The sequence below is a fragment of the Gasterosteus aculeatus genome, chromosome 21 (assembly GCF_964276395.1).
Source record: "Gasterosteus aculeatus chromosome 21, fGasAcu3.hap1.1, whole genome shotgun sequence".
In the NCBI taxonomy this organism is placed as follows: domain Eukaryota; kingdom Metazoa; phylum Chordata; class Actinopteri; order Perciformes; family Gasterosteidae; genus Gasterosteus; species Gasterosteus aculeatus.
In genome coordinates, this window is record NC_135708.1 from 18,966,006 (window position 1) to 18,991,301 (window position 25,296).

General features: G+C 47.9%; 4 protein-coding genes across 10 annotated transcripts in view; 2 read left to right on the forward strand and 2 right to left on the reverse strand.

Annotated features, from left to right (window-relative positions):
* Positions 1–2,378, forward strand: part of cnksr2a (connector enhancer of kinase suppressor of Ras 2a) — a 28,205-nt gene extending 25,827 nt beyond the window's left edge. For both annotated transcript variants that reach the window (XR_013454167.1, XM_078096188.1), the window contains exon 24: positions 129–2,378. Coding sequence is in view for 1 of the 2 variants with exons in the window: in XM_078096188.1 (XP_077952314.1) it covers positions 129–326 (198 nt within the window). In the remaining variant the exon portion in view is untranslated. The remainder of the gene's footprint in view (positions 1–128) is intronic.
* A 705-nt stretch (positions 2,379–3,083) lies between these two features.
* klhl34 (kelch-like family member 34) lies at positions 3,084–5,720 on the reverse strand. Its single transcript, XM_040166768.2, has one exon. The coding sequence runs from the start codon at positions 5,447–5,449 to the stop codon at positions 3,656–3,658; it is 1,794 nt and encodes a 597-aa protein (XP_040022702.2). The 5' UTR covers positions 5,450–5,720; the 3' UTR covers positions 3,084–3,655.
* A 1,443-nt stretch (positions 5,721–7,163) lies between these two features.
* smpx (small muscle protein X-linked) lies at positions 7,164–15,723 on the reverse strand. The gene is made up of 6 exons (XM_040166770.2): positions 15,627–15,723; positions 15,386–15,509; positions 12,848–12,907; positions 10,635–10,721; positions 10,032–10,184; positions 7,164–7,856 (listed from the first exon to the last, which is right to left on the reverse strand). Exons 3-5 carry the CDS (start codon positions 12,881–12,883, stop codon positions 10,035–10,037), a joined length of 273 nt encoding a protein of 90 aa, XP_040022704.1. The 5' UTR covers positions 12,884–12,907; positions 15,386–15,509; positions 15,627–15,723; the 3' UTR covers positions 7,164–7,856; positions 10,032–10,034.
* Positions 15,724–17,825: 2,102 nt separating this feature from the next.
* Positions 17,826–25,071, forward strand: mbtps2 (membrane-bound transcription factor peptidase, site 2). 6 transcript variants are annotated; one of them, XM_078096190.1, is made up of 12 exons: positions 17,826–17,901; positions 18,036–18,180; positions 18,728–18,876; positions 19,194–19,332; positions 19,838–19,941; positions 20,334–20,461; positions 21,822–21,940; positions 22,120–22,321; positions 22,783–22,889; positions 23,027–23,231; positions 23,557–23,632; positions 24,233–25,071. In XM_078096190.1, the coding sequence occupies exons 2-12, from the start codon at positions 18,106–18,108 to the stop codon at positions 24,453–24,455; spliced, it is 1,527 nt and encodes a 508-aa protein (XP_077952316.1). In that variant the 5' UTR covers positions 17,826–17,901; positions 18,036–18,105; the 3' UTR covers positions 24,456–25,071. The 6 variants fall into 6 exon arrangements, with proteins under 6 accessions (XP_077952316.1, XP_077952318.1, XP_077952320.1 ...); XM_078096192.1 differs by having other exon boundaries at positions 22,120–22,315; XM_078096194.1 differs by having other exon boundaries at positions 22,120–22,300.
* The last annotated feature ends 225 nt before the right edge of the window (positions 25,072–25,296 follow it).

The following is a 25,296-nucleotide window of genomic DNA, read 5'->3' on the forward strand; positions in this document are numbered from 1 at the left end:
ACAGAACTTGGTGCATCCCGCCAAGTGTGTGTTCTGCTTCCAGTGTTCAAAGTATCATGCAATTATAAATCTAAAAAAGTGCCCCCCCCCCGCCTCCCCCACCCTGTGTTTCTGCCTCCCCCCCATAGGACAGGGAGGGGGAGCTAGCGCTGATTGACAGGCTGCTGGCCAATCCCCAGCTGTCGTCGGCAGAGTTCCAGGAGTGGAAACGAGCCTATCAGGAGCTGTTCTCTCAGGAGCCAGACTCGGCCGCTGACTCAGACCCCGGCCCCCCCCTCACCCCCTCGCTCTCTCACACGCACTCCTACATCGAGACCCACGTCTGACGAGCGCAACACGCACACACGCACACACACACACGCACACACACACACACAAACACACGACGCTCCAGTTGCTGTCATCTCTGGTTCCCGCGTGTGGAACCAGTCGAACCAGCAGCAGCGGACGTTTCTGACGCGTCAGGGTTGTGACCAGCGACGGACCTTTGCGCGTCCCGATGCCGTGCACGGGCGCACCGGCCTTCTCTGGGGCCCCGCGTGGCCCTCGTGTCACGTGCGCCGCTCCAGCCGGCTCGGGGGCGGACCTTTGACCCATCTTTCGGCGTGTCGCGCGTCTGCTTCCGTTTGCTCTTTCAAAGCGCTGACGTTGGACGGCTCTCGGCAGTTGGTTCCTCCCTGACGCGGACAAAGACCTTCAGGGTCGTGTCTCCAGGAGCCGCCGCTGTGCCACCGTGTTCCATCCACAGTGTCCCACAGACGTGCGTTGTGTTCTATCAAGCCTCATGCTTGATGATATTTTCTGTGCAGTGAGTGTGAGAGCAAAGAACAATTTGATTTTTTTTTTTTGGATCGTCCTGGTTTGGTAGAAGGACGTACCGTTCTGGGCTGGACCTGAATCGTGCACACTCACCTCTAGGAAGGAGACAACTTTGAAGGAAAAAGCCGTCTTAACAACACTTTTGACACTCTTTTCTCACAGCAATGATAAGATCCAGAGGCCCGTGTTTTTAGTATTCTGTGTTTCCCGTCACTTTATTATCTCTGTCGGGGTGAGTTTACCTCCAGCGACACTTGTCCTAGAAAGAAATCATTGATATGGATCAGCTGCCCGAATTGGAGCTCCTTAATTAAATTCGAGACATAAATGTTCCCTTTAAATCACAATCGATTTGGCGGAAACGTGAAACGTCTTCAGATCAAAATGAAATGTCCATTAAAGGCAGCTCATGTTGAAAGAGTTCATCTGGTGCCATGTGATTCGGATCTGCTCCAATTTGTAATGGAATCCATCACATCTTCCACCCTGGTCGAAGAAAAAACGGAGCTGTTTGATCCATTTTTTGCATTCCAAATGATCCATATTTTGCCACTTAAGGAATATAGGAAGTTTAAGATAGAAAACTTCATCCTCTGTTGCAAATGATGTGTTTTACACGCAATATATAACTTTTTTAACTGAATTATTTTACTCTTTCTGTGGCTTTATCAGTCGAGTTGACTTTAAAGGCTTTGAGGTTTTCCGTTGATCTGGTGGATCAGACCTTTGCTCTGTGTGGGCCGGACTGGAACTGATTGTCATCCTTCTTACCTCAACAGCTCTGTTGCACCTGGTCTAACAAATGACACCGTTCTCATTTTTTATTGGTTGATAAAAGAAAGATTTGTGGTTCTCTTCAAATTTCCGGCCCACATCCTGTGAGGTCTAATCGACTGAAAACGCCCATGTGGGGCGTTCAGAGGCTTAAGCACTTTAAATACGGACGCCGGATTGTTTGAGTCGCCACAGAAGAGAAACAAGCTAAAGTAATAAGCAGGGAAAATGACAAAACATCTCCTGAAACTTATATATGACTGTTTAAAAGTTTCTTTTGGTGTATTTGCTCCTCGTGTATCCTGCATGCGACATAGAGAACACGAGGAAACATTTGCATAGCAGTTGAAATATGGATCTAATAAACATATAACAGTTTGTTCTTCGTACGCCGCTGCCATATGGCTTGATATTCACAGCCGCTGCACAAAACTATGAAAGCAATCGTGCACACAATAAACACACGCGTCACACAGTTCGAACGCTCTCTCCGTGCTGCTGCCCGTGGTTGGTTGTAGTAGCATGTCTGTATTGTATAAACACAATATTGCTTGTCTGTTTTTTGGTGTTTGAAATCTGTAGATAGGGTAGATCGCTCTTCAGTGCAAACGAAGTGTCTTGGATAATGTTCTCTAATTCTATCAGGGTTTCTTTCCTCGGAACAGTTGAGGTGAAGGTGGGTTTAATGTCTATAAATGATGGTACGATAATGAGTATTTATTGATCATTCTACATGTTGCTGTCGGAAATGAGTGGGGCGGATAAATAAAGTGTGGGCATTTGGATCGAGGTGTATTTGTGGTTTGTTCTCGCTTCGGTGGACGGGGGAGGAGGAGGAGGAGGAAGAGGAGGCCGGCGGCGTGTGATGAACACCGGTAACAGCTGCTGTTTCCGTCACGTCGACGACGCTGGAAGGGACGGAGAGTCCGTGACAAACCAGCACAGATCCTCCGGTTTAGAAACTTCCGTCTGCTCCTTTTCCCGAATGAACAATTCCATCCCCCGCCCCGGTTCCCTCGGCGCTGCTGTCACGGCTGATCTCAAACCAGCAGACGCTGTCAGTTGAATATTCTGTTTCCAGGCAACCACGACTTTATTACAGTTTAACTGACTGCAGAGGCCATTTCATTGTGCACACGTTGTGCAGTGTCGCATTGAAAAAGCTGTTTGGAGGCTGTAAAAATTTGATTTGTTAGCTCGTTTAACTCGTTTTATACTTGTGTTCATTTAACCCACATGACTGATTAGATTATTATTATTCTGTTGTTGGTGCCGCCTTCTGCAGACAACATGAAACGTGTCCATTGCTATATTACATAAAATAATAAAACGTATTGCCGGTTTTTAACCCTCCAAACCAGTTAATGGTTAATTGACATTTCTTTGCAACTGTTCAAAATGGACCTAAAAGGTTCAGCTTAATCCTAGCGATGAATTATCATCAACTGGTTTTCAATGATAGATAAAGTTAAGACTCATATCAGACCAAATCACTTTGTCAGTTAATTTTATTCATTTGGAATGGTAATGGATTTTCTTTCAGGTGTTTTCAGGGATTTGGATTTTAGTTGAATTGATATAGCTTCGCATTGAAGGGTGAGAGAATGAGCCTAGAAACGACTCTGAAGCTCATAAAAATAACTGTTACAAAAGGTGCTTTAAGGTAACCGGTTCCTCGTTTAGCTCCATATTTAAACCACAAACTTGCCAGTGATTTCTGACATGCAGATTCGTCTATTTCCCAAAATGTGGAACCACAACATGTGGAGGAACAGCTTGGCTCAGGTTAAGGACGAGTAAGACGGGAAAAAAAGCACATCTTTGCACGTAGGTCACACAATCTGCACTGTAAAATGTATGTTAAATGTAACTTGCACAATCGTACAAAAGCCAAAGTGCTAAAATCACGCTACGGTAATGGTGCTAAGCTAACTGTCTCTTGGTTTTTAGCTTAGTTTTCGGTATAAATGTTTTCACACCGGCTCGGTTCTGTTCATTTTTGTCTCAACCATAAGTGAGACGGTTCCAGTCTTCGCGGACGTGAACGTCTTCGCGCGCCCTTTCAGCCTGGCAGCGGCAGCAGCGTGCACTCGGCCCCAGCGAGAGGTCTGGGCAGCTGGCAGATCTCTCTCCAGCGATCCGTCTTCGTGTCGTACTCCAACACGCTCCTCACTATCACCTGCCGTCCATCGCTCCACCTCCTCCCGCCGAACACCAGCAGATTCCCCGCCGGGGTCGACGCCATCCCGTAGTCGAAGGAGCCGGTGAGCAGCGGACGGAGGCGGGTCCAGTGGTCCGACCGCGAGTCGTATTGCTCGATGTCGCAGAAAGGCTCGTACATCCCCAGCAGGGCGTAGATGAACCCGTGGGCCGCCGCCATGCGGTGCCCGAACCTGCCGATGGACATGGGCGCTCGCTTCTCCCAAACTCTGCCCTTCAGGTCCCAGAACTGGACTTCTCGGCTGCTGTCTCCACGGCCCTCTTGGTGGTCGCCGCGGTTACTGCCGCCCTGGCTGGACGAACGTCCACCTGACACGTAGACGCCGTTGTCGAGCACGGCGGAAGCGTGGCCGTAAAGCGGGCGAGGCATCGCCGCCCCTCTCCTCCACGCCCCGGTGGCCAGGTCGTAAAACTCAACGGACGCCACGGATGTGCGAGCGTCGTCGCCGGGCCGCGTGTGTCGCCCGCCGATTGCGTAGATGGCTTCGCCCACCGCGCAGCAGGTGAACTGGTCCCGCCTCTCCAGCATGGGCTCCATCGCCTCCCAGCGGTCGAAACGTGGATCGTAGCGCCACACGTGCTTGGATGTCGCCGCGGCGGGGGGCCTCGCCCCGTCGTCGCCTCCCCCGTTCGCTTCCTCCCCGCCGATCACGAAGAGGAAACCCCCCACCGAGACCGCGCAGTGGTTTCTCAGTCGCAGCGGGACGCCGGAGCTCAGGGGGGAAAATGTCCTGTTCCTTGGGTCAAACGCCAGCATCTCCTGCTCCGGCCAATCGGGGCTGCGTCCTCCGCCCACGAGCAGCACGTGGTTGGGCGACGCCCTGAGCGTCGACTGTTTGCTCTGCCGGATGGGCTGCGCTGAACCCAGCCCGTGGTACTCCAGGGCCCGAGTCAGCTGGCTCCTGATGAGAGGCGTGGCCATGGCCCTGTGGCTGAGACTGTTGAGGTCAGCCGGGGCGACCAATCCGAAGCGCAGGTGACTCAGCAGGAGGTTGGATTTCAGCAGAGGGAGGGGCCCGTTCTCATCCAGCCAATCCAGAGCCAGCTTTACGAGCTCCACCTCCTTGACGCCGGGTATCTCGTCGGCATCGAGCACCGCCATCAGCGATTGCATATTCAACCCGAGAAGGTCGTCCCTGCCTTCCTGCACCAACGTCCGCATCTCCGTAGCGATGGTTTGATTGGCAGCCTCAAGGGCATCTGAGAGGGCGTGATGCTCGGCCAGGTTAGCATAGCGACAGCAATTGTCCTTGTTCAAACCGTCCGTCATAAAGCGCTCGCATATGGACACGGCGGTCTCCACCTGCAGGTACCTGGCCGCCTCTAAGACGACAGGAAGTGTAGGCGATGATATGCGGAGCCACCCGGAATACAGGAAGTCCAGAACGGTGTCTAAACCCTCAGGTGTTAGCGCCGGGAGGCTAATGGAGCCCGCTAATCTCTCCGCGGTGGTCTCTCCAAACAGAGCCCAAAAATACTCGCTGGAGCTCGCCAAAAGGGCGCGATGACACGGGTAAGACACACCGTCGACCTCCAGGACGACGTCGCACATGTTTCCCTGAGAGCGCAGGCGCTGGAAGCCGGAGAGAAGTCCGCTTCGTTGGGAGGAACTGTAGAGGAGGGAGTAGCTATCCATCCAAAAGATAAGAGGCGATAGGAGAGAGATTGCCGAGGATTAATTGGTGAGAAAAAACTTGAGAGGAGGAAACGTTAAAAGCAGGAAAGTGGTGTCAAAGAAGATGTCGGGCTGCACGAAAGAACGTCTGACGGAAAGAGCACCGGACATTGTTAGGAGAAGAGGTTGTTGAAAGCAAAGAGCAGGAAATGATGGGGGAAAAGACGGGGTTGAGAGGAAAAGGTGAAGTGCGCTTCCCCAGTCGAGGTCGCTCCATCTGTGTTTCTGCTCTGTGTCTGCAGCGGTTGGCATGTGACACCATGATAAGGGGAAACCAACACCCCCTTACAACCATAAACACAATCCACTACCCCCCCCCTCCCCCTCATCCCTTGCTGGCCCTCAAACTTGCCCCTTCCCAAAGCCTCCTGGCTCTGTCTGTGATGCTTTGTTGGCTTGGTGTTTGCCCGCTGCCCTTTCCTCGCCGCCTCCGGGACGGAGTAGCGCCCCGAATGCGAGCGGATTCACGGCTAAACACACCGGAACACTCACACACACACACACACACACGGTGCGGTTTTTTAGCGTCCGACCCCGCCGATGAACTCACCGGTAAATACAGCTGCTCGCAGCTCTGCAGACTGGAGGCCCTGGTTGCCATGGCGACAGGAAAGGAAAACACAGTCGCGGCTGGCCGGGTTTTCGCCAAGCCGCCAAAAGATTGTACGAGTGTCATGAGTAGCGCACGGCGTTCGGTATCAGACTAAGCCGTGCCCTTCTGGGAGGCATTTAACCTTATTGCGACACTATGAAATCCTGCAGACTGATGTCATGTTATTATTTTTATGCGGTGGTGTGAGTGACAATGAATGCTTGTTTTTGATGCCGGGCCGCTTCATTTAGCTCCTCTGAAACATGCACATTAACGTGTAAACAACACTTACACGGTGGTTTCGTTGCTCTCTGGCTCACACTCCACTCCATGTGGTCCATGAAAAGGTCAAGCGTGTTTACCTACGAGGAAATAACCGACTTCTGTTCTCAACAATGTGGGGTCCCGTGTGTGTGGTTGTTCCTCTGTCCTTTGTGACCCGATGGAGGCTAAACTTAGCTACAGCTGTTGTGTGTGTGTGTGTGTGTGATGTGATGAGGGATATCTGCTGGGATCACGTGTGTGGGTGCGCTCCGTTGATGCGGCATTCCTTCATGAAACAGTCGGATTTGGAGGATCAAAGCGACTTTAAGCACAAAGATGCCCCCCCTCCCGACTCCCTCAAACCCACGTAAATACCTGTTACATATGCGCACCATATGAGAGTATTAGAGATGGAAATATCGAGGCTCATTTCAAAGCAGACTTCAAAGACACCCTGGGAAACATCTTCCATCGGGCATTGTGTTTTAATTTGGTTTTGTCGTTTCAGGGTATTTAATTTTGCCTGAATTGATGTTTTTTTTCATCAATGTGTCCATTACGTGACACCGTGTTTACTGAAAACTCCTAAAGCCTAAAGTGCCACAAAATAATCTCCTTTGAGCAGCGTAAGTGTCATCATGTCAGAATTCAGTCAAGTCAGTGGATCCCAAATGTTTGGGAACCGTTAATATGTGACCTACACTTCAGGGCAATTGGATCATTTGATTCTGGACTCTGCCGAACATATTGCAGTTTAAATTAGTATATTTTTTTAAGATTTCATTAAAAAAAGTACTGTGGAAGTAATGAATAGAACCGTTTTCAGAACCATTTCATTTTATTGTAACATTTTCCTGAAAATACCAGTTTCTTGGAATCATATCAATAAAACAAGTAAAACATTCCCACTTTCAAAAAAACCTATTCAACCTGAATCCCATCGCATTATTGCCACTGTTGAAATGAATAATTTAATAGAAATAGTGTATGAGTGTAAATCAGTGCTGAATAGCTGGAGTTCTTTGACAGAAAAAAGGGGCAATCACATTCCTTAAATGCCTGTCAACTGTCCATCAAAACCAGCTTCTTCAGACCTCAAAATACCCCCCAAAACAAAATAAAAGCAGATAATATGGTTGTTATTGCAACACAAGTCACGCACTCCTAAAGGTCCAAAGCAGAGTGGAGTCCGTCCCGCAGCAGAGACGAGCCCGAACGTCCCGCTTTACCTTGACCCCATTTCACTTTTCGTACACATTTTTAGCGTTTGGATTGACGGGACGGATATGGATAAATACGCAGTGCCTTTAACCCATTCGGGCACCACAATAAGTGGACGCCTGCTTCCCGGTGGCTTCGGGGTTGAACGCTGGACACTTTCTGCAGACGTTGGCTTCGCACAAAGCTGGGATTAGTTTGCGGCCCGCTGGAGTCTTGGGCGGCAGCGGGGGGGGGGGGGAGTCCGTGTTCGGGAGAGATTGTCCGCCTTCCTCCTCTCCGCCTGGCTTCGTCCTGCAGGAAAGAGGCAGATAAAGGAGTTTCACTGTCTCACTGCTGCTGACCCGTGAGAGAGGCGAGGGGAGCGGGCGATCTGGTCACCGGGTTTTTCCCCCCTCCGCACTTTGTCCTGATCTCCCCTCAACGGCCATTTTTTAGTTTTAGACGAGCCGACGGAGCCAACGAGCTAATAGACGCTACGCGGACGGTGAGGCTTAAAAGAGGAACGCTACTCTGTCTGTAAAGCTTTAATTCACGTTGAAATGAGGTAATCCACAGCTACGTATTCATGCTCTGCAATTAATAAAGAATAACATTTTTTACATATTTTGGGCTTTTGAGCTGACGGATGTCAAAGTGCAACTTTTCCCACAGAGAAAATAGAAGCTAATATTCACCACCTTTTTGTGCTTTTCTTCTCTTTTTTGGGGGGGGGGGGTTGCAATTGAGAGGAGCCCAGTTGCATTCTGGGACAAATGGTGTCCACTGAAAGCACGTATCAGGCACATGTCGTAGGCGCCTGCCGACCTTTTAGAGTCATTTGACCACGTTGCCGGTGTGGATACACACTGGGAACCTGTTATTTTTCTCCCTCAGAGAAACACGTTTTTAAAATGTTGAACCAGCCTCCTGTTTCCCTCCCACGCGCGCCCACGTGGTTTGGGCAGGGCCGAGCAGCACACTGTGTTTGGATATTGTGGTTTCTGTGTCCCGCTGAGTCTCAGCGCAGCCTGGCCCCTCAATGCACACACACACACACACACACACACACACACACACACACACACGCACACACACACATACACACGCACACACACACACGCACACACTTATAAGGAGTAAATATAGAGCCTGACTCAAACTGTCCCGCCCACACACAGAGCCATCAACACTTGACCTAAACAGGAGACGCACAGCACCGGGGCCCCCCGGTGGCAGCGGTGATCACTGCGAGTATTTGTTAACTGTCTATTAGTTTCACATCTGAATGAATAAATTAAGCGCTAAACTCCACGTCATCCTTATTAAAAACACACGTCTTTGATTCGCTTAATGTGCAGAGTGAAACATCTCTGCTTTGCACCAGGAACTTACTTATGAATTTAATTTGAATGTTTTAAATATACTCAGTTGCCCTTTGTAGGCGTCTCGCAGACGACCATTTTGATGTAATTAGTCATGAATTGTATTCATCCCTGGGCAGAAAAATGTATTTGTGTGTGAATTGCACTTTGTTGGATATAAACTCTAAATTATACATACGTACACAGGTGAATATATTAGTGTCTTTATATGCGACCCAGGAATATATTTAAAAAACATTTTGGCTTATCAAATGCTAATATTTGTTGATTTCCTTTCTTTTGAATGACAGTTAAGTGAATAATTTGGGGTGATTCAGCTGAGATTTCTCACTTTGTGACCTCTTTCTCACCACAAACAATTATTATTTTCATAATATGTTAATCTGGAAAATATTTTATCATTTTTTCAGGAAGAAATGACCAAAACCAGTTTGGATGGAGTATGTTAGCAGTGTGGTATCAGTGCTCCACCTCAGTAAAGGGGCTTTGTGAGTACCTGTACTCTTTGGATACAGTTGTTCACAGTTTTCCACCTCTCTGGATTTGAATGCTTCACAAAGAAGCAGTGACGCAGTTGGTCCGCTCGTCTTGTTGCTTCCTGTCTAACTTTGTTGTATTTGCACAACAGTCAAAATAGCAGCGTCATATATTTCCATTTCAGCCTGTTGGTTTGGGAATCTTTGGGGAATTTTGTGTATCCAAATAACGTTCACCATCCCATCACAAGTTCCCCGTTCTTCAGAAGCACCTGTGAGGGAATGCTGCTCTTTTCACACTGTTTGAAACAAATCCTGGGCAGGATGTGTTAGACAACGGTTCCTTTTCAGTAGAGTTACAGGTTATATTTAATAAAAAAAAGTATTCAAATTGTACCATTTCATTTTAAAAGTCAAAAGTCGTGTAATTCAATTCTAGATCCCCCTTTGTTTTCTGTTCTTCTTCGCGAAATATATCTCACATCTCACATGTATACAACATATTTACGCTCTAACTTGCAGACCGAAATCTCAAGAGAGAGAAACTCAAACCAAACCCCTATAGAGTGAGGAAACATTCATCGTTATTCCACATGAAGCAGGGGGGGGGGGGGGGGGGGGGCACCTACATGTTAGTCCTTGGTGACCCATCGGAGTTCGCTCTTGACGTTCTGCAGCTCTGAAAGGTTAACGGCCGGACCGGGCACTTTCACGGCGCCCGGCAACACCTTCTTCTCCTCCGGCGTCGGGGCGGCAGCGCGGGGCTCCTCTGGCGTTTGGGCCTGAGCAAACAATGTCCTTATTATTATGATCATAATTATACCTTTGTTGTTATTCTTATTATTATAGCAGGTGCAGGTTGATATATCTTCTTTTCTTCTTCGAATGCATTAATTTCTCATCTTCTGTACATTATAATATTTAGAGTGTGTTGTTGTTCCTTGTTTAGTTACTTTATCAGAGCCGTAATTAACTCATGTTGTTTACTTCTCTCAGCATCGTCCCTCTCGGGTGTCCGTAGAAACACAAAGTGCTGTGAGTGAAGATGCTGATATAATACAGCAGTAAAACATGACGGTGCACATTTGGTTATGTGGCTCAGCGCTTTAAATATTCCACTCAGATTACTTATACAATTCTGCACACAAACGATAAACTTCTTCTTTTATCTTTGTGTGTGTGTGTGTGTGTGTGTGTGTGTGTGTGTGTGTGTGTCTGCTGCGTTGTCTCACCTCTTCTGCCTCTACTGTCTCCTCTCTCCTCTTGACAGGATGTCCCGCCCCTGGACGCAGACCTCCCATCGGGATGTTCAAATTAGCCTGGCGGACGGCGAGAGGAGCCAATGAGATGCTTTCAACACTTTAAACAAATGACCTGTCTGTGCGTCTCTGCATGTGTGTGTGTGTGTGTGTGTGTGCGTGTGTGTGTGTGTGTGTGTTATTTGTAAGCCTACACCTCTCCTCACAAAACCCCAGACCCTTCCTGTCCTTAAAAAGGGCTTTGCATCTTTACAAAAAGCAGGTCACACACACACACACACACACAACGATCTGCCTGCTAACTTGATGTCGATGATTTGATGTGTGTTTCTTTGGCATTGTGCTGCACTGTGTTGTAAATATGCTGATATTGTACAGCTGTACAGAGAAGGAGTGCGTTGTGTTTCACGGAGGACGTTGTGTTTTATTTCACCATAAATTGGAAAGTTAAATTGTAGTTTGTCTTTTTAGGAGACGGTTTTTGTTTCTGAGATGCGACACCGTGGGTGGTGATTTAGTAAATGACGCTGAGTCTAATAAAGCAGCGTGTGCTTTAGGGTGGGCGGGCCTGCTGTGATTGACAGGTCTGGAGCCACATCCAGCAAAAAACAACAACGTGGTGGCCGGCGCGATCCAAGATGGCCGCGGCTCAAAAGGCCTCAAAACAGCCGTCCGCCACCCAACGGGTGGAGTGACGATGTGAGACGTGCCCGTATGCTTTAAGTCGCTACTTAGCACCTCATTTATATAATCCTAGAGCGCAACGTATCATTTCAATCGTGATGTATAATGTAAAGTGATTTTTTTTTTCTTGGAATCGTACTGAACGTGCTTTAAAAAACTTATTTACCACATTCACCGATTTCCCGCAGACTATTGGCTCGACTCTGCTTCCTCACCTCATACGTGCATATCAATATAGTGAAGGTGTATATCTGAGAAGTCCACGTTCCTTCTGGAGACATTTGGGCACAAATTGTTTAAATTGTTGGGAAATTAAATGAACCTTTCATTGCCGGCGGTTATAAAAAAATAATGCTTCAGCCGTTGAGAACTGCGGAGAGAAATGGGCTGTAAATCGCTCCATCCTACTAACGTCACCGGAGGTTTGAATGATGTGGGTTTGAAGCCATGACGATGGTCCATCCGAGATGAGAGCGTCTTTTGAGCCGACCTCGTGAGGAACGGGGACGTCTTTGATAGGGACACACAAAATATTTCTACCCGTCAATAAATGCAAGGTTTGATCCTAACGTTTAATATCAGCCCCTCTGCTGCAGTGTCCTTGAGCAAGACGCTAAAGGCACATTCTAATTCGCCCTCATCGATCAGAGAAGTGTTCCTTTCGGACACGCTGCTTTGTGGACTCCGCAGGAGTCAGAAGGACACTTTGATTGTTCTGCACGGGCCTTTTTTCAAAGGTTTACGCTGTATGTTTTTGCAGTTTTTTAAGCCCTCAAGCCAGAAATGTGTAACATTACTACACGTTTTCTTTAATGGATCTCCTGCTTCCACACGGCTCATGTTTCCATTCTCTATAACAAGAAGAGCTAATGGCAGATATTTATTTTTTGTTCACTCCAACATCTAATATGGGAGAATCTGAATAAAATGCACATTTATCCAAGCCCTTCAACTTCACCGCCTGAAACACAAATGATAGATTTTTACATGAAAATGAAGGGGTTTTTTCATTTTTTAAATGAAAGTATGTATTGTTCATATTGTAAATCTGTACCGCTGCTCCTTTTTGTGATGAACTGAAAAAGATGCTCGAGTGCTGCGACAGAAACCCTCATGTTTGTACTGTACATATGTTTAGAAAAGTTCTACGTCCAGATGCCTGTCCCGTGGTTAGAGAGGAAAACGAGCACAATGGGAAGAAAGAGAGAAGATGGAAGAAACCCTCTCTGACATGCACGCACAAAGCCATTACAACACAAAACCCATTTACAAACACGCAGCAACGAGTCCTCGTCCTTTGCCTCGCTACAAGTCCGCACTAACGACGCCTTGATGCTGTATTATGCACACTCTGAATTCTCTATTATGCCTTTACCAATAAATGCTTCAATGTGGAAACACCTGTGGTTCTTTTTATTTATTCAGCAGAATGAAGAGTTACAACCTGACGTGACTTCTTTCAAATAAGAGTTCTCACAGCCACGCGGATGAAAATGTTTTACCTGAAGGGCCTTGACGTTGGACGAAGGTTTGGACATAATCCTCCCGGTAAGTCCACTGACCTGTAGGAAGCACAGATCACAGACCTTCAGTGTGTGTGTGTGTGTGTGTGTCCGTGGCATCGGGACTCTCCTCTGTGGTTTTAAAGGGCCGGGATAGCATTTCAGTTGCTTAGCGACTCTCCCGGGTAGAAGCAGGTAGAGGAACTGTCCTCTGAATCATTCATGAGAGGCAGGCGGCAGGGAATGTCAAAATAAAAGCGCGACACTGTGCGTGGGATAGAAGCTCTGCATTTAGTAGAGTGACATGAGGCCTGTAGGGTGGGTTTCACCTGCTTTAATACATAAAATAATGATTTGCAGTGTTATAGCTTTTTGTTGTGTTTTGTTAATATTTTATTAAAGTTAGGCAAAGGTCTGAAACAGCACTCAATCCCGAATAATAGAACCTAAATAATCTTTACCATCGAAATAGCCAAATGTAGCGACCCCAACAACGGCATCTAATGGAATTAATTGGTCAACCCTCTTCCCGCTCTCTTCCTTATTTGACCGTAGCCGGCTTTCTGTCATTATCCACTTCCTCCCTTTTTGTTCCACGGATCAACGGGCACCCGAGTGGTTCCCAGTCGCCGTCCGGGGTCCTCTTGTCTTGTCTTCGAGGACCGAAGAAAGCGACACCCGTCGCTGCTGCTGCGTTCGATGGACGTCCTCGGATACCGTTGCTAAGGGGCCGTGTGTGCGACAACATAGAGCGAGAGCTCCGCTGTCCTTGACCTAACGGGCGAAAGCCGGGCCGCCCCCCCCCCCCCCCCGAAGTACACAACGACACACACACGCGCACTTACAAAAGGGTATTTGTGTTGGCCGTGAGTAGCAGCTGCTCATCGTGGCGCCTTCTGTAAGGACTCACGAGCTATTTCTCTCTCTCTGTCACGCGCACGGAGAACTGCCGGCACAAATATTCCTTGTACTTTGAATTATTTAAATCTGCAATCTTTGCGTATTGACACCTAACAAAAAGGCTCTTTCAGGTATGCGCTTCAGAGCGTGCTGGTATTTCTGGAATATCAACAAGAGGTGCAGCTGCACAAATAGCAGCATGAATCAACCTTTCCTCACTAGCAGGGACACGGCGGCTCATAGCGGGTTTTTACAGCAGCCACTAATTTGACAAGCCACTTGTTGAGCGGGAAATAGCTGTCTTAAAAATGGCCAACATGTCACTGGTCTTGTTTTCCTATTGTCAAAAATTCCTGTGAAAAGAGTAAAACCAGCAATAACTTGCTCATTCTAACAAGTATATATTTAAGATTCATCAAGATTGACATTTTCAGAAACTTATTTTCTTTCTTACCAAAACAGAGTCACAGCCTTCAGGCTATTAGCTTGTGTTAGCTTAGCGGAAGACATCAGCTAGCTGGTGCGCTAAGCTAATCATGTCCTGACTTCACATTCAGCGCACAGACATGAAAGTGGTGATATTCTAATAGTGTTTATTTCCCAAAATATTAAACTGTGCTGGTAAAGGTTTGGAACCAATGGGTTTTTGGGGGCCGGTAGGAAATTACACATAAATTCATTGGTGGTTCTTTAATGAAAACCCTCATCAAAGTTCCACTGAGTTGCCTCTTCAGTAAACACAGTCCTGGATGTTATTGGAAATTTGGAAACAGACTGTAATTCATAAAAAGCACAAAATGCTAAACGTCACAGTGACGTAAATCTACGTGGCGTTCCGACACGCGTGAACAAATCAGATCTGACGTCCCGGTTCAGGACACAGCGGTGTGGTGACTTTAGGCCGCTTGCTCGCTTACACTTTCTATCCTCCTCTCACACACTTGTTTCCTCTCCGCTCTGCTTCTCTGCGCCCTGTTTCTCTCCTAAGTGGTGGAAGGATTCCGCTCATATCTGGGATTTGTTCCGTCTATAAATAGAAGGAGTGTTACACAGAAGGGACCTGCTTTCCATCCACACACTCTTAGACACACATGGACGCGCTGAGTGACCAAAACATTGTCACAGAGCAGCGCCGGGCCACTTGGATCTCTTCACTTTCAGGCGTTTTTTTTAAGCCAGAGTTACAGTGTAAAGTTAAGAACGAAACCGCATAAAAGAAATAGCATTCATGTCTTAGAAAATTGGTATTCACACATATTCATGATGATCATCTCAGATTTGATCCTCTTTTCAGGTTGTAATTACAACATTATTCTCCAGTGAGAGAGTTACTGAAGCTCTTGAACCGACCAAACCATAAAACAACACGAACCCGTCTGCATATAATGACAAGTATGGCTACAGATCTTCCACAAGCCCCGAGACTTTAGTCCTCCGAACCCGTCTCCCAATGTGGCCGACTAAAATGGCCTTGCCCCACATCCCCGCCGGGACACTCCACACTCCCAGACGCACACAGAAGTCGTTGTGCTGGCAGGTCCACGTTCATGCACCAAAGCACATCCATGGGCTCCGAGGGGAACTGTGATCTCACAGAGTTAAAGGTGTGTGTGTGTGTGCGTGTGTGTCCTCGCTTACCTCCTGCCGTGCGTGGCTGCTCTGCCCTGCCTGCCTGCTCTCTCTGAGGTCCTCTTCGGCTACCTGACCTGTTTCCGCTCGTTCCGATTGGCTGAGAGACACCAGGCTCCTCCCAGAGAGGAATCTGACCCATCACGGCAGAAGTAGAATGAGTACTCACCCTGTGTGTGTGTGTGTTACTCTACATAGATGTGTGTTCCCTGTCCGTTTAGAGTCGGTCGCAGTGTGCGTTTCAACATACCTCCTCTCTCTGAATGTCCCTCGACTTTTCCTCAGATGGAGTTGGACCGACGTCACGGCACTAAACCACACTGAGCCTGTGAAACGTGTCTATTGTGTGTCCAGGTGGTAAAACGACTCAAACGGCTTGTTATGCGTTTCAGACTATGCAAATAAGACACACACACACACACACACACACACACACACACACGGTTGGCGAGGACGAGACACACCTGCTGCAGGGAAACACCCCGTCATCACCAGCCGAATGCTTCGGCTTGTTGCTCGACTGTTGAGCGTGTAGCTGAAGTTTTGCAGTGAGCCAAACCTCATTTAGCAAAATAAAAACAGCGTGTGAAGGAAAGAGCTGAGGTTTAAATGGCAGTGTGTGTGTGTGTGTGTGTGTCCTAGCTTCCTCCCCAGGGTGCACAGATGTTTCTCCCCAAAGGCAAACAGCTGATGATCCACAGAGACTGTCCCAAGGATGTCAGGGGGCCAAGGGGATGTTTAACATGATTACTATTATTTATATATATATATATATATAATATGTGTTTCCTTTAATGCATCAATTGTCTTCAATTCTTTTTTAAATGATTTATTGATTTACTCCTAGTTTATAGCTCTACAATGAAGACACGGTGAATTTACTGACTCGATGTGTTTGGCTGTTTTGTTTCTCCTTTTCGTTTTTGCATAATGAGCACTTTGAGTTTTTCCACATGATTTAATGAAACAGTTTGAATGACAATAAAGATGGCGAAACTCCCACGTGTCCCCACCACCTGTAGGCCTGTACAGTGTTATTGTATTTCTACAGGAGTCACATGTGTTCAATGAGCTTTGTAAAAGAAATGAAGAGTTTGAGGCCGCTCGTGTAGGGAAGTGAGCTGTTCTCTTGGCACTAGGATGGAGATGCAAATCCAAATGAGGAAATAAAAACCGGGGCGGACCGTGGTGACAATGATTCCTGACTCTGTGGAGTCCAGTGACTTGCTGCTGTCTGGCTGTTTGTCCCTCTGGTCCGCAGGCAGCTGCTTAGTTGGCAGGAGATGGAAAGGTGGAAGTCACATGTACACGAGGGCATCCGCCCCGTTCAAAGCTGCTTGTGTTGCTCCACCAGCACTGGGAAAAGACACAAATGCATGGCGAGCGGTGGCCTGGCTGATGTAACGCACTTAATTAGTGAACAGACTGGTGGCAAAGATGACACATTTGTTTAGAGGGAAGAATTAACCTCTCACAGCCAAAGAAAACTGCCGATCGAAGGTCCGCCGTGTGAATAGAACGTGAGTAGCAACGACCCAGCTGCTCCTCGACGCAATGAATTGTGGCGCATGGACGTGAAATTCATCAACGCAGTGTTTCATCCACAAGCAATTTTATCTTCCCGTGTTCACATTTAGGGCTTAATGAGTCAGTCAGCCTGGGAGCTTGTTTCCTCGTTGCATCTGAGTCAGACCATCGACATTTGTCGGTGTCCTGTTACACTACTGGCCTTTTGGTAGGATGAAATCTAATATCCACACTTTTTTTTGTTTTTTACTGCTGCAGCTCGGCCAAAGGAGCTCTGCAAACCCTGATCAATTATTCCGCTCCTCATTTCGAGGGCTACATGCTGCCTTCTGGTTCTCTTGGTAAAGTCGAGTTGCACGTGATTCAGAAGGCATTAATACATTGAAATGGTATCGAAACAGAGAGTAATGACATACTAGGAAATAAAACACGTGGAAGATTGCATGACGTAAAAAAACAAATATCGTTGAAGTTTATAACCACTAAACGCTTTGCAATGCAATGCAACTTCATTTACTGAGCTTAACATTTTTAAATGCTCTGCAAAGACACATAAATTAACTTTTTCTCCTATTATACAGTAAATTTGTGCTGAAATGATGGTACTTTACATAAGTCTAGTAGAACACATTATAAAGAGTTTAAACATTCAGATTCAGAAAAAAACATGAGAAGAAATGAACGTTTTTTGTTAATCTTGACAGAAATTGCTGTATCACAGTTTCAATACAAAGTAAGAAGGGGCCAAATAATCTAAGACGGAAAGGAACATTCACGCTGAGTGCAAACTGTTGTGCCTAAAATACACAGATGTCTGCTATCATGTGTATTACATTCAACTCCCTGCTAACTGAAATAAATCAAGCAGAAAGGGTTAAAACAATTCCCGTTCCTTACATGTAGGGTCCTCTCTCTACCGCGCGGGGGCGGCAGCGCCACGTTTGCGCGATACGGATAATTTCTTTTAAAAGACAAAGAAGAAGAAGCGCTACCCGGAAGTGAGTCGCACAGTGATGCCTGTTCTTTTGCATTCAGAGATTAGAGCATCTCTTCTCCCCCTTCGCGTCTTTTATTCATAATGTTGACATTTTCTTTCTTTTTTTTTGTCATAACTTGTTCAAATGCTTAACAGCAAGTGGCTCCGAGTAGGAGTGATGGAGACGGGGCGGTTCGCTTCTTCGCGTGCAGTCCTCTGATGCACCATGATCCCTGTGCCGCTGCTGGTGGTGGTGATGGGCGGCTGGTGCGCCGTCTACCTCACCGACACCCTGCTCAAGGTGCCCGTTTTGCTCCCTTTGTGGCCGTTGAGGGAGATGCCAGCCGGCTGGCTCATGTGCGGCACTGAGGGAAGGTTGTGTGTCGCTCCGCAGCGCAGCTAACGTTAGCTTACAAACCGTCGATTTGACCTTTGCTTTCATTAACATTGAATTGAAACAACCCGGAAAGACCAGTTGCGTTGTTGATTTGGTGCATAGCAACAAACACAACGAGGGTAGAAGGAAAATGGTAATTTTTTTAGTCAAGACATAAAATAAATAGAACAAAAACTGTTTAAATGATCTACTTTGTGCATGAATGTGCTAAATAGTGACAGTATTAGTAGTAGTGGCGACATTGATATATCTGAGAGAATGTAAACAGATTGACTAACTAAAACAAATGGGATTCTCATCAGAAACATGTCAATAATAATATCAATATGTATTTAAAGCTCTCCGCATATCAATGTAGTTATACATCCAGTATCAGTCCTGCCTTTAATCACTCACTTACCTCCCTGAGTGCAGTGACTTGAGGACTTCTGATGATTCTTCCGTCTCGCAGTTGTCCTCGACCCACCGGATCAGGTACGAGTCATGGTTGGCGAGTCGAGGGCTGATGTTGTCTCCTTTCCACGTGAGGTGGCAGACCACCGCGTTCAACCGGCTGTTTGCGTACTGCGCCCGCATCAACCCCCGAGCACAATACCTGTGGTGAGGACGGATCAATGAGGCTCACCTGGAGCCACGAGGAGGCCTCCGAGCGCACGCAGTCAATTTACATCAATGAAATAGAAACTCACATACGCACAACCGACACTAAAGGAGCCAAAAGAAATCGATTATTTGATTTTTTACTTTTTATAATAAAAAAACGAAAAGAATGTAAATATCATGATTCATATCTATTGAAAAGGACTTAATTAAATTATAAATGATATATAAATTGGTTTGCTTAGCACTTAGAAAAAGGCAATATTGTTATTGGCCAGGCATCGTTCTAACTCCCCTTGTCCTCATCTGACCTCCAGGTTCAACAGTGGGCTGGTGTTCGGCGTCGTGGCCATGGTGGGCTCCGTGGTGCTGCTGACCAGGACGCTGCAGCAGACGCTCGCTCAGATGACGACGGACAGCCCCGGGGTCAGAGGTCAGCAGGCCCTGCAGGTGGTGGTGAGTACACGGTCCGGCCGGTCCGGATGGCGGGCCGGAGATTGACTGGAGTTCAGAGCATAAATGTCCTTCAGAGTTCATACGAAGCCGGCGATATTCAGATGAGGGGGTGAACAAATTATGGGGGGGGGGGCAGTTATTTATCGTTTCTCTCCCCACTCACGTCTCTTTAATAAGTGAGGTGTCACACAGCCGTGCATTAACGTGAGCGCTGCCCCCAGTGGACCACAGAGGTGATTCATGGGAAGCTATTAGTCGGTCATTTATGAGCCCGGGGGGGTGGGGGGGAGATGCCGACAACGCAGAAAACCACAACTTCAGCAAAAGACGAAACCATTAATATGAAGAGTGTGTGGAGGCGCCGTGAGGGATGTTAGGGTTTGCCAGATGTGCCGTGCTGACAGAGCAAATTGTAGTTTAATTAAATCTTTGGATTACAATTTCTGTTTGTGTTTTTTGTGCATCAGTCACAGTTGTGTGTCGCTTCTCTCGGGTGCGTCGTTAGATCCCTGGTGTCAATCTGCCCACGAGTCAGCTGGCCTACTTCTTCATCGCCCTGCTGCTCAGCGGAGTCATACATGAGCTGGGCCACGCTGTGGCAGCATTGAGGTAAAACACACACACACACACGCTATGAAACCGTCTGTTACCATGACAACCGGCACAGTAAAGAGCCTCCAATAGCCGTTCAGATAGACGAGAGGGGTTAAAGGCTTTTAGATATTTCCTATTTGATTCCAGATTCTAAATTCAGGTATTTTTCAACCTTGTCTGGTGTCCACCGGTCTCTTTTTTATGTGCTTTACTAAACCTTTCCTAATAGCTGTGCTTGTTGGAATGGCCCTTCCTCTTTAAACATCATCCGATTTGAGAGAAATCCAAAAACCTGCCATTAAATATTTACTTTGGAAGTAAATCATGTGTTCATGTCGGCTCCCATCACGTTGGTCTTTCTCCTTTGAGGCTCTTTTGAGGTGTGACGTATTTCTGACCCCCGGCAGGGAGCAAGTCCGAGTGAACGGATTCGGCATATTTGTGTTCGTGGTTTATCCGGGTGCATTCGTGGACCTCTTCACCACGCACCTCAGCATCATATCGCCGACTCAGCAGCTCCGCATCTTCTGTGCCGGTGAGTCTCTTCACTCTTCTCTTCACGCAGTGGATGTTTTCTGATCAGTCCGCATGGAGGAGGTGATTTATTTTAGCCGGCTAAAATAATCACAGCTGCTATTCACAAACAAAAAGGCATTTTGTTTAATGCTGGTTCCTGTTTCTGCCAGTGGAGGTCACCCTGGGGTCACTTATTTCTGAACGCCAGACAGCTGCTTCCCATCAAATCATTTAACGCTGGAATAAACGGATTGCTGGAGCTGGCAGTCGCCCCCGCATTAGTGGGACTAATGTCTCATAGGGGCCACCGTTGGAGCCACGTTGTTTCCAATGGAGTCCGCTCAAGAATAATGTTGCCTGTTTTGATTACAAAGCTTTGAAAAGGGCCGTTTGAGTCAGGAAGAAAAAAAAAAAGGCTCATATGATTGCAAAAACAATATTATGTAAGAGAAGTAAAAGAGTTAAAAGATCAGAGCGAGAAAACGGTGATCTATTTTCTAGCAAAGGAAACCAGTGTAATGATATATTACTGATTACAGAGGTACATTTACAGTTAATTTGTGTTTCAAAATCCAGCGGGACATTAGGCAGCAACAAACCAGATCAAAAGCCAATAAACAACGCTACATTCACGTTGCACAGAATGCTGCGTTCTCTGCTGCCAGGAGCCTCCGGAGGGCAGTGAAGAGCCTCCGTGCCTCCGACCATCTGCCAGCTCGTCACCAAAGCCCTGCTGGCTTTTCCTTTTCTTAAAGAGTAGACAAGAGAGTAGCGACCGGCGGCCCCCGAGGGGAGCCGTCCACTCCAGTCGTATGACAAAAGCGGACAGGCACGCATGCTGCTCCCGCCGGGGGAGCGGTGGGGTTTATTTTTCTGTGTCCCTCCCCACAGCGGAGGCGTCTCGCTCATAACATGTTTATTGTTCATTCCTAGAGAGGTGGTGCAACGTTAATCGTTTGTTTACTGTGTAAAGTCAATAAGGAAATGCGTATGCACCCTCTAGGTCTGGATTTCAAATTGTGCAAAGCATTCTGGGAACCCCCCCCCCTTTCCCCCGAGCTTTCCTTCTGCTGAGGGCTTTCTCACTGTGTGCACGTCTTCTGCCTTTTGCACGTTTTGTGTGATTTGAAGACGATCCGATCCGGAACCTCGTTGGTCTGTGAGACGTTTCCTCGTGGTCTCTGTGGGACCGAAGTGTCCCCACGCATGTGGACGGCTATTTTTAGTGAGCAGCGGCTACTGTTTCGCCACCGAATCCTACAGTGTGAATCCTGTGCGGCGAACGGTTTTCACACTTATAACGAGTCACAGTCCTTCGTTTTGCTGAAAGAAATGAGAAATGTAAAAGTAAAGATTTTTTTTTCTTCTTCTTTCTCCAGGAGTGTGGCACAACTTTGTCCTGTGCGTGGCGGCATTAGCCCTCCTCTTCCTGTTGCCCCTCTTCCTGCTCCCCATGTACTCGACCGGCGGCGGGGCGCTGGTCACCGAGGTCGTCCAGGTCAGTGCGCCGTGTTTTCACCTCCATGCGGGACCCAGTGGGTCACATGACCCACACATGAGGAGCAAAATGTAAAACTACCACTTCGAGATGGATTTGGTAATGAGTAACCGTTTACTTGCGTCGTGCGCCTCAAGCCACGCCTCTCGTCTTTTGACCGTTCTCTGTCTCTGGAGCAGGGCTCTGCGGCCGACGGTCCCCGGGGTCTGTCGCCCGGCGACATAGTGACGGGGCTGGAGGACTGTCCCGTCGGGGGGGTGGAGGACTGGAGCAGCTGCCTGTCTCGCCTCTCTCAGACCCCGCAGACCGGATACTGCGTCCCCGGCGCCAGCCTGCAGCCCAGCTGGGCCCACGGCCGAGGCGAGTCTGCAGTCGGTAAAGGTTGAGCAGCAGAGGAGACGCGCTCCCGGTTGTCCTCAGTTCAAAGGTCATCGGAGGAAAACGATGAGCTATCCGGTGTCATTTCGGGGGATTTAAGTCGGGTCAAAGCCGCAGTGCCGCAGCGGGGGTTCTGATTGGCCAGCTGTAGGCTCATGTGTGAGGTCAGAGGTCAACAGCTGGCCAATCAGAGCTCCTGTTGCTTCTCTGTTCTTCTCTCAAAATACAATCATTTCCCATCGAGCTTCGGTGATTCATTGATGAGTCGATTGAACTGCAATCTGCGACTAATTTGATCATCGGTCATTTTTCCAGCAGAAATGCACAATATTTATTTCTGCTTGCAGCTTCTCAAATTTAAGGATTCAATTGCCCAAACAAGTAATAAAAATAGCAATTATGGATATTGATCATCTCTTATGAGAACATTTAGAATCATCTTTTTTTCTTTCTTTTGTTCTCAGCTTTCAAGCGTTTGGATGGAACGATGGACTGCTGCAGCAACAACAGCCTGACGGACCTCTGCTTCTCCTACATGAGTCCTCAGGGCAAGAACAGCAGAGGGAGAGAGGTGACGCACACACACACACACACACACACACACAGCCTCTTGTGACGGCTTCATCGTGTGAGACAGACTCACTTCCTTTTTTCCTCCCATTTCTTTCCACTTTGTTTTCAACTATATGTGTCTCCCCCCCCCCACAGTACGCCTGCATGCCGGTGCGTAAGATGGTGTCGGGGACGCAGGTGTGTCGCAGCGACGGGGACTGCGTCGCCGCCCCCCCGCACGCCGCCGCCGGCGTCTGTGTCACTCCGTCTCTGGAGAACCGGACGCGCTTCATCCGCGTCACACACCCGCCCAACACGCACATGCTGTTTGTGGGCTTCCCGCCGCACCTCCAGTACGCCGGTACGCCGCAGTTACCCCCCCCCACCCTCCTCCTCCTCTGTTTTCCTGCATGTTGGGAACCATTAGGAGATGTAGACGTATATCACATATACAACAGAAGTATCTGACATTTGTAAATTAAAGCAAATATATCTTATCTGTAATTTCAGTGCTACGTTTCAGGGAGGAGGCCCGCTTGTGTAATTGGTGTTTACAGTGCACGGCGTTGTGCTGACTCGCCGGGCTTTAAGTGTTGGACATTAGAGGGGCAGGAAGAGGCTTGTTGTCTTCTCTCTTGTGACCCCCCCCCCCCCCCCCTCCCTGCCCCTGTCTTCTCTTTCCACAGTGAGTCTGACCAACTTCATCCCCCGCTTCGGTTTCCTCCACCTGGATCTGCCCGTCTTCTTGGAGACCTTCTGCAAGTATCCTCCTGTGTTTGAAGGGTAGACGCGGATGTAACAGGAGGTGACTCAGTGAAACAATGTTACATTTTAAAGGATACAAGGATGATAGAAGCAGAGCATCTGTGCCGTCTGAGGGAAGAATATTTTACATCACCACCCCGATCGGCCCCCACGTGGACGTTGTCTGGGGTCACTTCTACATTAAAAAAAAAAAACCCTTTTTAGCGTCACTTTGCTCCCCAGTGAACCGACTCTGAGGAGGAATTGAGGCCTCCATTGCAGAGATGTGCACCTTCCTGATTGCACTACGTGTTAAATGCATATTCTTGTGTCTTGTGGGGAGAGAATACATTTATACCTACAAACAAAACCATGTTTTTAGAAAGTCTTAAGAAGGTTTTACAAAAAAAAGACCTGATTAGATTGGTTTGCATGTGTTCTTGTATCAAGGTAAACCTATGTGACCTTTGCACTATTCGATATGGCCACTTGTCTTTAAAACTGCTGCAGAATGTCTCCCGCTTTCGCATATTTCCAATCACTTCTTGCCACCCGGCGCCATGGTGGTGGAAACGAATCTCGTTGGTCCCGTCTCTCCTTGACCCTCCCGCCCCTCAGATACGTGGTGTCCCTCTCCGGCGCGCTGGCCGTCGTCAACTCGGTGCCGTGCTTCGCCCTCGACGGTCAGTGGATGCTGAACGCGCTGCTGGAGGCCACGCTGGTCACCGTGGTAACGGACCGCCAGAAGCGCGAGCTGATTGGCTTCTTCCTGCTGCTGGCGGGCAGCGCCCTGCTGGCGGCCAACGTGGCGCTGGGCCTGTGGATGGTCACGGCGCGGTGAGCCCTGACCCCCCCCTCCCCCCCCTCCCCGGGAGAGAGGACGACTAAAAGAATGATTCCTGGGAGTCGTGTGGTGCTCGCGGACCGTCGGACTGTTAAGGGTGGAGGCTTTTTACGGTTTTCCTGGAGCACCAACCTTCCTCCGCCTCGTTACCGCCGTATTTAACCCAGAAAGCACACATACAAATAAGCGATGCACTTGCCGCAAAGCACTGTCCTGTGACTGTTTACAAACACAGCTGCTTCTGTGTTGCGTTCCAGAGGAAGCCTGCTTGGTCTTTAAGGGTTTGTTTCCAAGATGCCATATTTAGCCGCTGACACGCGGCCTCTCGTTGCTGCAGAGGAGGTTCGACTCTCCAGAAGAACGACGCATGCTTTAAAAAGCCGTACGGTCACAGAGAGTTTCTACAACGTACCACCTGTTGCCAGCTGGTGTTCGCGTGAAAGAAACCTCTTCTAAGTGTGTACATTTGGTTAACTAAATGTTTGCCTTTTGGAAAAAAAAGTCTTTCTCTTCCTCGGCCGTTGTGTTGGGAAGATGAACCTTTTTTTTAAGTGTAGCTTTCATTTCACTCTGTTTGTGAGTCACACGTGGAATAAAAGACTGCTTTAATTTAGGGGGGTTGTCAAGTTTCTTTCTTTTTTTTGTTACCATGTTCACCTTTTATTTGAAATCATAACCTTCTGGTAAACTTTATCGCTGCCTCTGTTTGTGGGAGCGTCGCACGAGTTGGCGTTTTATGTGTGTGTGTTTGTGTTCAGATTAAGTGTTTAGATGACCGACGTTTGCTGCAGTAATGTCCGATGTGGCTGCTTATCTCGCGCTAATGACCGCGGCGGGG